At 38.2% G+C, this 13,012-nt stretch overlaps 2 protein-coding genes across 7 annotated transcripts in view; one reads left to right on the forward strand and one right to left on the reverse strand.

Annotated features, from left to right (window-relative positions):
* Positions 1-365, forward strand: part of LOC137397024 (PHD finger protein 7-like) — a 49,054-nt gene extending 48,689 nt beyond the window's left edge. For all 6 annotated transcript variants that reach the window (XM_068083304.1, XM_068083306.1, XM_068083302.1 and 3 more), the window contains exon 9: positions 1-365. In XM_068083304.1, the coding sequence (XP_067939405.1) occupies positions 1-34 (34 nt within the window). In that variant the 3' untranslated portion in view covers positions 35-365.
* LOC137397022 (CTD small phosphatase-like protein 2) overlaps positions 265-13,012 on the reverse strand; it is a 22,681-nt gene continuing 9,933 nt past the window's right edge. The window contains exons 4-11 of the mRNA XM_068083298.1: positions 10,997-11,199; positions 8,370-8,448; positions 4,627-4,765; positions 4,332-4,530; positions 4,092-4,234; positions 3,862-3,988; positions 1,412-1,507; positions 265-1,211 (exon numbers count right to left, since the gene is read on the reverse strand). Coding sequence (XP_067939399.1) covers positions 1,119-1,211; positions 1,412-1,507; positions 3,862-3,988; positions 4,092-4,234; positions 4,332-4,530; positions 4,627-4,765; positions 8,370-8,448; positions 10,997-11,199 — 1,079 coding nt within the window. The 3' untranslated portion in view covers positions 265-1,118. The remainder of the gene's footprint in view (positions 1,212-1,411; positions 1,508-3,861; positions 3,989-4,091; positions 4,235-4,331; positions 4,531-4,626; positions 4,766-8,369; positions 8,449-10,996; positions 11,200-13,012) is intronic.

Here is a 13,012-nt window from a genome sequence, read left to right on the forward strand (position 1 = left end):
GGGAATACAGGAGGTTACAAATGTAATGCAATAAAGACTGGACTCTGGCAGAATAACTTAAAAAGACCACCATCCTTTAGTACAACAACGCAAAGGTCCACCTACTCATATTTGCATATCTGACTGACCATGTTTATACTCGTCGAGTTATCACATGAGTGTGTATTTTAACACCTCAATGCATCAATTTTTTTTACTTTTACACGTCGTTGTAGATTATTAGGCATAAATCACAGTAGACTAGAGGAAGTACAAGACAAGGCGTAACAATGTGTATCGGTGTATGAGATGTATGTACATGTATGCTATTATCTTCTAATGCAAATATTGTTACATAAGATATAAAATAGAAAAATATGGATTCTTTTGGTAGACTACATATGTAGCTGAAAAAATATAATATGCAGAAAAATGCTGGATAGCAAGTCGAACAAGAAAATATTGTGTCCCGTTATGTACAATAAAAACAAAATAAATCTTACAAATGGACTGCCAGCCAATACAAGAGCAACAGCAGTTGGTTGAGAACTGCAAATGACAATACTCTGTATTTCATGGACTAAGAAAGTGAACGCAACTACTATTTATGTATTCCTCTAATATTGCACTAAAGAAGTCGAAAATAGGTAAGCGGTTTTGATGTAAAGTAATGCATAGTGATGTGTGTTTTGAGTGTGGCCGATACCCGGAAAACCTGGCGGGGCTCCACTGGTGCTCTGTTGTCAACAAAGTCCAGCTATTTACAACGTATAAAAATAGTCAATCTCTTCATGTAGGTTGACACTGTCACGAGAGAGACAGCAAGATCAGGGGCAAAACGGGATTCTTACATAGCTATTTATGTACAAGCTCAGAAGGAACACAGTTGAATATGAATATCAAATGTGTGGAAGAGTCTGCGCCATATACCTGTGCAGTGATGGCTGGCAGTGGTGATAGACTGTACTGTACTAGTTCTGGCCATATAGCAGGGACTGCCAGGTACATCTTGTTGTCTGGCGGATATAAAATATTATCTGACAAATGTCAGCGTAGACAAGAGAATTACCATTTCCCTTGTCCAGCGAATACCCGAATACTGATTGGTTATCTATCAGCAGCCAATTGGGTAAAGGGAACTACCCGTTGAACCCAGGAGGTGGCACTGCTGCAGCTAACAGTTCGTGTAGTTTGTATCTGTCACGGAGCAATGGCCGTACATCATCCACTTCCTGTACGAAGGAGAAAGGCATGCTCAAATTAGCGATGAAATCAATCAGTAAACAATAATGTAGCAAATATTTGTAACTAGCAACAAGAAAGTCAACAGAAACCTATTGTATGAACAGTGGATATCTGACTAGTAAAGTAGATGTCATTAGCATATTGTTTAGCAACAACAAACAAGTTGTAGACACTTGCAATAACTCACCATGTCTTTTATCCTCTTGAGAAGTGGAACGAGATTTAGCAATTCGCGATCATTCACATCTCCAAACCAGCTCTCGATAGGGATTCCATTCGACAGCTGCAATGTGTAACCAAATTACAGTAAACTGGACGGCAAACAAAAATGCTAGGAACTGTATTTACTTCTTTAGCAATCATGACGAATCTGCAGCAAAGATCATTTGCGATACATATTGTTAGTGGTTACTCTAAGGATCATCTAGCCCTTGGAAGTAAAATATGAGGTATTACAAGAGATAAATTATTTTGTGGGCCTGGTCATTTACCGTACTTTTCGGACTATAATCCGCACACCTATATAAGCCGCATCTGCTTTATTTTCTAAAAACGATAATAAAACAATACATACGCCGCACTTTTGTATAAGCCGCAGAATTCAGGACGGTGGTTTTTAACATGGCAGCAACTTTGCTGTTTAAAGTGGAACAGTGCCTAACGGCATTGTTTCGTATTAACCGACGCTAGTGCCCAACGGAACAGTACCGTGAGGCATTGTTTTGTTTTTTCTTTCACCGCTAGAGGCGCACTAACCAGAGATTCCGGTTAATGCGCCCTAGCGTTGAAAAAAAAATGCCACAGAATAGCCACACCATTATATAAGCCGCATGGCTCAAATCATCAAAAAAAAATAGTCCGAAAAGTACGGTGAAAACAAATCATTGCCATAGAATTCCATTATGCAATGCATTGCAGCGGATTCATCATCATAGCATTTGTCGCATAAACCATATGCTCTCTCTGAGAACCATGTCGTGTGAAGAGGTAAGCGATTATGGTTCTCCACCACTTCCAATAATCATGACTTTTTTGGCAGGTTTCAACAGTGGTTTGCCATTGCATTCTGTTGGTTGTTTCTATTGAGACACTATTTCAAGCTAGCTGGCCGTTGGCTCACAAAGGAGCTCATCCACCCTTTGCCAGGTTTGTTTCTAGTCCTGCAGGATTGCTAGCCACCTTATTATCACTGGAGGGCATATGAGGGAGCTGGTTTAGTCACCAATGACTATATTACTGGTGTTAATAAGGAAAAAATCTAGTGCAATATTATGCTAATATAACTCTTGTAATAACGTCATTTGTTTTTCTTGTTACCATGACGACATGGAGATTAAAGAGGACAGCATACAACGGTCTCCTTTTAACGCCAAATAGGATTTAAATTTCTCTACATTTCAATTCTGATGCAAAGAAACTACATAAAAGTGGACAGGCGAAAGACCAACCAATCACAATGCGTTATCCGGTGTCTAAAAGACAAAATGGCTATGGTCTGAGTAGACACAATCGGTTCAATTACATGCGCCATTTATTTACACGTAAAACATAGTTGAAAGTGCTATTAAAACATGAGCTGTACATCGGCAGAACCAACCCTATTTAGTGCAGTCTCAGCGTCTATGAATTGGCAGAACCAACCCTATTTAGTGCAGTCTCAGCGTCTATGAATCGGCAGAACCAACCCTATTTAGTGCAGTCTCAGCGTCTATGAATCGGCAGAACCAACCCTATTTAGTGCAGTCTCAGCGTCTATGAATGCTGTGCGACTCCCGCAATGCCAATCAGCGATATAGCATCAATTGAGAAGTTGTTTTGCATCAATTGTCATTTGTGTCAGATGAGATTATAAGTTATCCTATAGTTTGCTCAGTTTTTAAGTATTCTCATATGCAAGAATATGCAGTGATGTAAACAAAATTTACTGCTGATGATATTTTGGGGGCAAATGTCAGCTCTTATGAACACATGGACTAAATTCTGAGTGACGTATGGGTTGTTCGCTCCAGTGTTTCAGCTCTCGAAGCAGACCACAATACTGTCATGCAACAGATCACTCAAGGTGAAGACTGTTTGACAAGCGCCAGTGACCCATCTAAGAAGTTGTGCACACTACTAAAGGTAACTTCTTATAAAAAATAGAAGTAGTATGCGCAGTCGCTTTTTCGTTCATAACGTAACTTCATGGAGGATCGCCTGCAGGTTTTTTTTCTTAATCGCAATGGAGAACCTAGATTTTTAGTAGCTGATAGTAGTTGAAATATCAATGATACATTATTGTAACAGAAACAAGCTAAAGTATGTCGACTAACTATACTTACCACGACCAGAGTAAAATTATATAGTGCCTAATACAATGTAAGATGGCGGTGACTAGTGACAAACCAGAGATCAGCAATAATGATGATGATAACAGATAATCTGCAGTAAGGGCAGCTTCTTGATATACTTTTCAGTAGGCAGCAATGGCCAGTAACACTAAGTGTATTTTCAAGAGAGTTAACTAATAAAACCAATGGCTGAAAAAACAAGGAGGTTGCTAGACGATCCTGTGTGACTAACCAGCAGTATACAAACTAAAGTATGTCAAAGACAAACAGATGTGCTGGAAGTGCCAAATTAAAATGAGCTACTCACGTGATAGCCAAAAGCTTGAGGCGAGTTGTCCACTATTATTGTTTTGCTAAGATCTCTTCCTAGTGATGTCAAATCTTTTATGTAATTTCCATTCACGTGCAAACAATGTTCACGAAACAGCCGATGCCTGCAAGTCAAAGATTTCATCAATCACTCGAGTGACAACGCATTGACTCGCGCGTAGCTAAACGGACAAGCTGAAAGATGAGATCAGACGAATGAGAACTCACTTGATCCATTTTTTCTGCGAGTCAAGAAGATTCATCAGGGTGTCAGCGTATATTTTTTTACTAGCCGTGAATAGGATAACCTCAAAATGCTGCGAAACCATATCGAGAAATTCCTCATAGTATGGTCTTGTCCTCACATGAACCTAAACAAGAATGGATTAGCAAATTGTTAAATTGAATGCTATTCCTACATGACTAGTAGAAATACATTTTTTATGATGAGTATAAATTAACACCTACATTGTAGTTTTCTCCTTGAAAGAAGACAGGAAAACTAAAGGCAGCACCAGCCATCTCGACAACCTTGCAATGCACAAGAGTTTCATCGAGGTCAAGGACAAGAGTATACTTGGGACTCGAGCGAGTCTTTAACGGCAACACTGGTACTTTGCTCCTCTCTACCGTGTCCAGAGGTGGCAGCGTACTTATAAAATAGTACCTACAAAAAACATCATCACCTACGCTAGTATTTCATAGTTACTCTTAATTTAGGACAAACAAGGCAAAGGTTTAGGAGGAAACAACTCCAACTCACGGATCCACCACAGGACAGTCTTCATCTTCGACTGGCTCTGATTCTGGAATTTCATCCTCCTCTGCATAGAGGTCAATGGCCGAGGGACCATTGTAGCACACGTATGACTGACAGAGCGCTTCCTCTACTATCATATTTCCTGCAACAAGGTGAATGCTACAAGTCCCTGTATCAACTGGAGAGAGACTTGGCTAAGTACGGCCAGAGAAAGCAATAGTAAACACGTGTCAACATGTTAGGTAGAACCAGCCTCAGAGGTGATAGGATGGCTAAAGTTAGTAGATCATAATAACTCCAAGCAATAAGGGGGAATAGCTCCAAGCAATTTAACAATAATAGTAAACAAGCCATAATAGAAAAGGCTGCTAACAAACTGGTTTGCTTTGAGTCAATGGCTCACTTGTAAACCTTTCCTAGGAAAGAAGGGCCAAGAGGATACAAAGGGGCCATGACACCTTTCAAAACACCCCAGAAACACTTCTCAAAATGTTTGTATTTAATTTCAGTACATTTATCATTTGAGTACCTCTTAATAAAATACATTTATTTAGAAGATTACGCTACTGTTCAAAAGTGTACAGTTACGCCTCGAAATACGAAGCAAATATGAGCAAACATTTGTACAGACATGCCAAGTAATATCCGATATACAGTGTCCACAATACCCTACAGGATGAATTTATTCGCGGAGTTATATTTCGCGAAAATTGTCTTTTCATGCATATTCGCGGATGAATTTATTCGCGGCTGAAAACTGCCGCTTTCTAGGAAAAGTTAACTCTATTGAGGCTAATAATAGTTATTACTACGCATGCGCACACCGCGTGTTCCGGTTTATATTTAGCTTACAACTACGAGGCGATCATGCTATTCTACGGTAAACAATTTTTGCTGCGTCCAGAGGTTTTCACGAATATTAATCGCTTTGGAGGCCTTTGATAAGCCAACAACTTGTGGTGAGTAATGAGTTTTTAAATTTACTAAATTAGTTAAATTTTACTTTGGTTCTTCGGTAAAACGCAATACTACCGTATTTTTTTCCATCCCTACTGCTTCATTATTTGTTTTAGTGTGAGAGAGAAAGATTTTTCATCATACACCGAAGAACAATGATTGCAAGGGTGGTAGATGTCATTCTTAGAAGAACACCAATCATTCAGGGAGGTCTGGAAATTCAGGTTGAAGTGACCGCAGCTACTTACGAGAAGAATATATCTGTTTTTAAAAAAGGAACAAAAACGCCTTTACGAGCACAAATCTTTGGCCAACCGGCAGAACTTTGCAATAGTAAGCCACGAGGAGAGTTCTGATGATAACTTCCTTACCAGCCATGTAGTAGCGAGAGAATCGCCTTCAACACCTACCCAAGACAGTGACAGATCTGCTATTAGTAAAATAACTAGTCAGAAAGCACCATTACACGCTAGTATTCACATATCAAGAGTACCAGTTTAATTTTATTGCTAGACAACCGCCATATGGACTAAACTGTTTATATTTACTCCATTCATCATTTGTAAAATTTTATTTGTATTTGAAATATTTTATTTGTACACTCAAGTTTGTAATAAATTATAATATATCTATACATGAAATAAAATATATAATTTAATCATGTTTGCTACAGCGATATCAAGGAGTTGTCGATGAAGCAACGTGACTTCTAGGTTGACTGGTTGCCTTCCTGCCAAAATTCCTGCCTTGATGAATATTACTACTTGTCTCTAGTTTTCGTAATCGGAGTAGGTTGTTTCATTCTCAATCTGCAGTGAACACAAAAAAGAAAAAATATTAACGAGTGTTGAGGAAGTACAAAAACAATAGCTGAAGTATTTGATGAAAGCGATCAGTTTTTAAACAAAGAATTAACTAATGCAGTTGATTATGGAAAAAACGTATCTGCACTGCAAATCAAATACATACCATAATGTCCAGATCAGAATCATGATCGTCCTTGACTTCGGTATTAGAGATTGATGAAGTTGATTCTAATGTAGAGAGACTAGGAGAGCTTTTTTGCTATGCTGAAGCCATGCCGAATAACTTGTAAAAACTTTGAATAATTTTGTAATGTTTGACGCTATGGCAATAAAGCTCGAAGCCTGGCGATGATTTTAAAGAAGTTTTGGAACTCGGCTACGTTTAGTATTTCTGCCTCGCGGCTATTTTCGCGATGACGCCATTCTGCATATCTTGTGACAACCTCGAATAATTTTGTAAATAAATGTGATACATTGCCAATGGTGTTAGCTCAAAGCCTAGGCAATGATTTTAAAAATGTTTTGGAACTCAATTACGTTTAGTATTTACATTAAAAACTAGGCTAGCAACGAGTTTTCAATTTGATGCAAGAGTTATTCTCTCTTGTGATAAAAAATAGAACTAATTATTCACTGAATTTAATAATTCGCGGGATTGACTGCTCGCGAAATCGCGAATTTTTATGACCAACGAATATTTTCATCCTGTAGGGTATATCAAAACTTTACAATTTTGTAATCAACGTTGAAATCAAAAACAAAATGTTAAACTAATAAAGATACTTAAACTATATCTAGTGTAGGTCAAGGTTAGCTACATGGTGTGTTACTATTATGCATTGTAGGTCAAGGTTAGCTACATGGTGTGTTACTATTATGCATTGTAGGTCAAGGTTAGCTACATGGTGTGTTACTATTATGCATTGTAGGTCAAGGTTAGCTACATGGTGTGTTACTATTATGCATTGTAGGTCAAGGTTAGCTATATGGTGTGTTACTATTATGCATTGTAGGTCAAGGTTAGCTACATGGTGTGTTACTATTATGCATTGTAGGTCAAGGTTAGCTACATGGTGTGTTACTATTATGCATTGTAGGTCAAGGTTAGCTACATGGTGTGTTACTATTATGCATTGTAGGTAAAGGTTAGCTACATGGTGTGTTACTATTATGCATTGTAGGTCAAGGTTAGCTACATGGTGTGTTACTATTATGCATTGTAGGTCAAGGTTAGCTATATGGTGTGTTACTATTATGCATTGTAGGTCAAGGTTAGCTACATGGTGTGTTACTATTATGCATTGTAGGTCAAGGTTAGCTACATGGTGTGTTACTATTATGCATTGTAGGTCAAGGTTAGCTACATGGTGTGTTACTATTATGCATTTAGGTCAAGGTTAGCTACATGGTGTGTTACTATTATGCATTGTAGGTCAAGGTTAGCTACATGGTGTGTTACTATTATGCATTGTAGGTCAAGGTTAGCTACATGGTGTGTTACTATTATGCATTGTCGAATATACACTTTTGTTTAAAAGCCTCTTTTGCTGATTATTAGGGCATTAATTTAGTTTTTAAATTTAATCTAGATTTCTGGAATCTTACATAATGCATCTGTTTGCTGTTATATAAAATATTATATATTATTATTAATTTATATTAGTCGAAATATTCCATGGTGTTTTTGGCTCAGGGACATTGAACAGAATTCAGATATACAGTGGAAATAGCGAAACTGACAAGCTTCGTAAATCAAGGCCTGACTATTCTAGTTAATTAGCTCTAATCACATTTGCTACTTTAGTTTGTCACCAGTTGGTCTGTAACTGGCGGAAGACCTTACCAGAAGACCTTACCGTGAGTGTTTGTGAGCAGTTGAATAAAGCAAAAGATACACCCTTGAAAGCATCGAGAGCTGATGATGAGAACTACACTAGAACACAATCGAACGGCTAGTAGAGAAATATCAGCCTGTGAACTTACCATTTCTGTGTTCCTCTAAACAATCGTCATTGTTATCAACAGAATAATGTCGGCAATGAACGTGCTTACAAGCCAGAGCCTACAAATAAGTGTGTCAACTGATTAACTATAGTTAGTAAAAAGAAGACAACTCTAAGAACAACTGAAAGAAATGAAATGTCACAAAAATGTAGAGATGACCAGATGGTCGACTTCAATGATATTTGCTAGCAAATAGTTTAATATTGATGATTGACGTTGGGAATAGCAAAAAAGAATGAAAACTTACGATATTTATCAAGTAAGAAAATTTGGTAGTTATCTGCACTTCACATTGCAACAGGGTTGTTTTACACGTGTGTTTACAACAAGCACGACTACTAGGCATCATTTTTGGAAAAGCCTAGACACTCCTTTTTCTTGTGAGTATTTTAACAACGATCAAGTTTTGCCAATTTTAATCTTGAGAGATCTTGGTTATCAGATCACCTCAAACATCAAAAACAATCGCAATTGATGAAAAATACTGATACTTTCTGATTTTTTGTACAAGTTCATCTCTAACAAGCACCCATAAAAATGGTGCTTCATCAGATAAATGTTAAAGTTACTTCACAGAATTACTGGTATCAAATATAAGTGAAAATATGGTATATATTACCAATAAACAAGCTTGCGACAACACATTCAATCATAACATGGCCAATGGCTGTACATCATCATTGTGCTGTACTGCAATCGAGCAGTTTTAAATTTAATAAGTGATACACCTGAAAAAACGCTAAGAGAAAGTTTACAACTGCCAATTAGTCTAATTTAAGTATAAGCCTACATTTACATAGATCTTGTTATATAAATATTCACTTTTTAGTTTGATTTAGTTCTAATCTAAGGCAGTTTCATGATGGCGGCGATTAACTGTTCGTTTTTGAGCTATTAAGAGCTTGTAATCACATTCCCACATATTTTGCACCTACAACACAGCAGAGTGAGACATGGTGATCTTTTGATATCAAATAACTGTAATGTGAATTTTGTTGCAAGTCAACCTTTAAATTTGAAAGTCATTTTTTATTCTGAATACCCTAGGACACTTATATTTGGCTAGTATTTAGTTTCGTGAGTAGCATGCAGAGTAAAATTTCACTGCAACTTAATTTCGCAGCTCTGATGAGTGCGAAAATATAGTGATGTGAAAATAAATGCAGTGGAACAAACATAATTAGATTCCTCAGGTTCAGTTCACTGCAGGCCTGTATTCACTGGTTGCAAGTTGGGGCGGCTAATGTTAGGCAACTAGTTATGAACACCTGGGGGTGTTGAGGGGGGCGGGGTGTAAGCCCCCAACAGGTTTTTCTTATGTAGGGCCTTAGCCGGGCCTCTCGTGTGAAGTTATAAAAAATTTTATCTGAAAGTATCAACATTTTTCTATTTTTTGAGATTTGTTTTGTTTTAGGTGATGTGACTGACAAGAAATTTTGAAATTAAAATAGGCAAAACTTGACCGCAGTTGAAACGCTCAGAAAAAAGACATCTTTTTCTTTTGAGCGTTTTAACAAAGATCAATTTTGCCGATTTTATTTCAAGTTCATTCGGAGGTTTCTACACTTTCGATGGGACACGGCCAAGCGGATGTTTGGTAAAACTTGATATTTTGCAAACCTTTATGAAGGTCGTCAACAAGAATATTTTGCCACTGATGATGATAATAATGACGCCTAAGAACTTCTAAAAGTCGATGTTTGTCTGTATGGCTCAAATAAAGTGATATTCTACAGCGATAAAAACCGTCTCCATAGCCATTGGGCAAATAACTTTTCGAATAAATGATGTTGAGGTCGAGTTATCTGAAGCAATTTATTATTGTGTGGGAACGGACCAAACAAATCCGTTCGAGTTAACCTTGTGTTTGAGATGAAATGTTACATTTTATCTGAGGGCGAGTTATCCGAGTTTGACTGTACTTAGCCGCGGAAAGTTCCTAAAAAGTTGGGACGGCTCAGCCGGCCAGCCGCCCCAGGGAATCCGGGCCTGGTTCACCGATAAGAAAAAAATTTCTATTTGGGACTAGTTAGTAATAGTGAACCGCAGGTAGAATGGTGTTGGCGAGGTTGATAGTGCAATTTGATCGCTTGCTGCCATTTGTTTCTTGGACTATCAATGAACAAAGCTATTTAATTTCGCATTTTCGCTCGTTCGTTATGATAGTTCAGCTTCGCACATGAAATTTTCGCGAGAGGATGAAAACGCGAAAGTTAGATGAGGCGAATACATAAGTGTCCTAGGGTAGCAAAGATCGATTCAGAATCGAAATAATTATTCCAGAATGTTCTTGAATGACGGGGCCGACTTCAACATGAATAATACCTGTAATGTTGCAATTTTTGGTCCTAAAATACCTATCGACTTAGACATGAGATAGACATATACATGCGTATATGCGGTAAATTCTTTTCGCTAAGAGTAATTTATACACAATGAGATTTATGTTATAGGAGCGTCTACTGTACTGATGCTGCTCAGAAGTCAGAACTACAGCATAAACTAAGTGTAATGTTTTATTGTTACTGTCTTCCGCCTGGTTCTTCTGTCAATGTTGCACGCTACATGCCCTGATGTACATAAAAAGAAAGGACTGCTATGCTCACCTGTAGAGAGTTGTCAGGAATAAATACTTCGCCACAATGAGTGTTTGTTGCCTCATCTATTCGGCTGCCACGGACTGCTCCATTCGCCATACTAGGAGTGCTGGGCCTTGAGCATGCATTTGAGCTTGCGCTGTCAGGAAACCGGAAGTTAGGAGAAAATAGAGAGCCCGTTTTCGCTGGAGACATTTCACCGTCAGATAAATCTATAAAACAAATAATGCGAGTGATACGTAGTATCGACATGGAAATTACTATACCAGTGTCCAACTGAACGTAGATGAACAGATACAATCATGTTCGCTAACGAATGACTCATCTCATGGAAAAGGGGTAGTCACTAGTCACACAAAAATGTGATCTGAAGCTTCCATAAAGATGAGAATCATTTGGGAGGAAGAACTAGAGCGATCAATGCTTATTAAATCGCAGCTGAACAGCTTCAGTAAACTCAACTTGGTTCAGCCTTTTACAACCAGAGCTCACATTTCATTGGACGACTAGTAGCCAATGTAACATCCATTTTTAGTTTTCTCAGACGGTTCATTAAATGCTGATTAAAAAGATTGGAAATAGCTAAAATGATACCAACATTCCGAGTTCTGTTCAGAACCAAACGACCACCCATGTTGATGTAGACGGAAGATAACGTAATTTTAGTAAGATATTTCAGTAAGATATCGGAGAAGCAACTCCCTAATGCCGTTCAAATTGGTCGTCATTCACGTATAAAAGGCATGATACACACGAGAATGTTTGACCTGGTTAAAACCATTTTCGACTATATCATAGTTCTTTACATGTGAACGCTGACCAACGTGGACCCACCTGTAAAGATGAGTATACGCAACAATGCTTACTACCCGTGTGGGTAGACATATTGCACGACATGCTTAGGACCCATCATCAATAGCTTCTACATGTCGTACTATCATGTCATACTATCAAGATTCTTTTCTACGCTGGCCTAACTTCATTTAGCTCTGTTAGCAATGAGATCTTCACATTGATGAGTTATCAAGTCACCATTTTGATAGTTCCTTTTGTCACAAATAAAAAGTCACCACAAAAAATTGCCTGGCTGATATACAAACTCTGGTCAGTGTAACCAGCACTTCTAGTCGCACTTCCCTTTCCTTTGACAAACATCGGCTGGTGAGGTTTCGTTGAATAGCAACCAGAGGCAAGGCTCAAATCAGCGCATGCCAAGTCGCAAGTCGACGACTACCTGTACTTGAAGATGAGCTAGCACAAAAGTTCAGTAGATTTTAACAGATGTTATCGGTAATTTTTATCAGTTGCGATTGGTTTTTATTTTTGAGACGATTTGATTGCGTTTCAAGATTAAAATCGACAAAACTTGATCGCAATTAAAATGTTATCTCTATTCTGCCTGTCTCTTTGCCAAAGTGCATCTATAGACGTCATGTTCAAACATCAAAACAATCGCAAATGAGAGAAAAATACAGATGGTACTTGATAAAATCGATTAAAATTTTGAAGAAATTGTTCTTTAACAGAAAAACTATTGGATTTGTTGTAGAACAAGAGCAAGGTCGCTCCAATATGGCAGCGTGATACTCAAATGCGAGGGGCTATCATAGCGCACAAGTCAGTTCAAATCCCGACACGCTGTTAGTCACTTCATGGTGTAGAGGTCAACCCAATATTGACCTTAAGCATAAGACTTCAATCTAATCACAATGATGGCGATTAGCGATTGGCAATGTGCCAGAAAGCTAACTATCTCATTACAGGTATTGTGGAGCAGCTTAGGCAAGATACTGCGTGAGGTGGCCAACTATATTTGACTACACGCCAAATGAGCCGCTAGTTACGTTTATTGGGAAGGTGCACGCGCCAGGCCAGGGAAGCACTAGGACGCTAGATTGAGAGTCGTCAAGCCAAGGGTTTAAGAATTTTTAAATCTACGTTTGTTGTCCACACCGACGAAGTAACAGTCAGTTCACGACTGACTAATTCTGTGTATAATCTGTCACAACTGGCATGGCCTTTTTT

The sequence above is a fragment of the Watersipora subatra genome, chromosome 5, assembly GCF_963576615.1.
Source record: "Watersipora subatra chromosome 5, tzWatSuba1.1, whole genome shotgun sequence".
Taxonomy (NCBI): Eukaryota; Metazoa; Bryozoa; class Gymnolaemata; order Cheilostomatida; family Watersiporidae; genus Watersipora; species Watersipora subatra.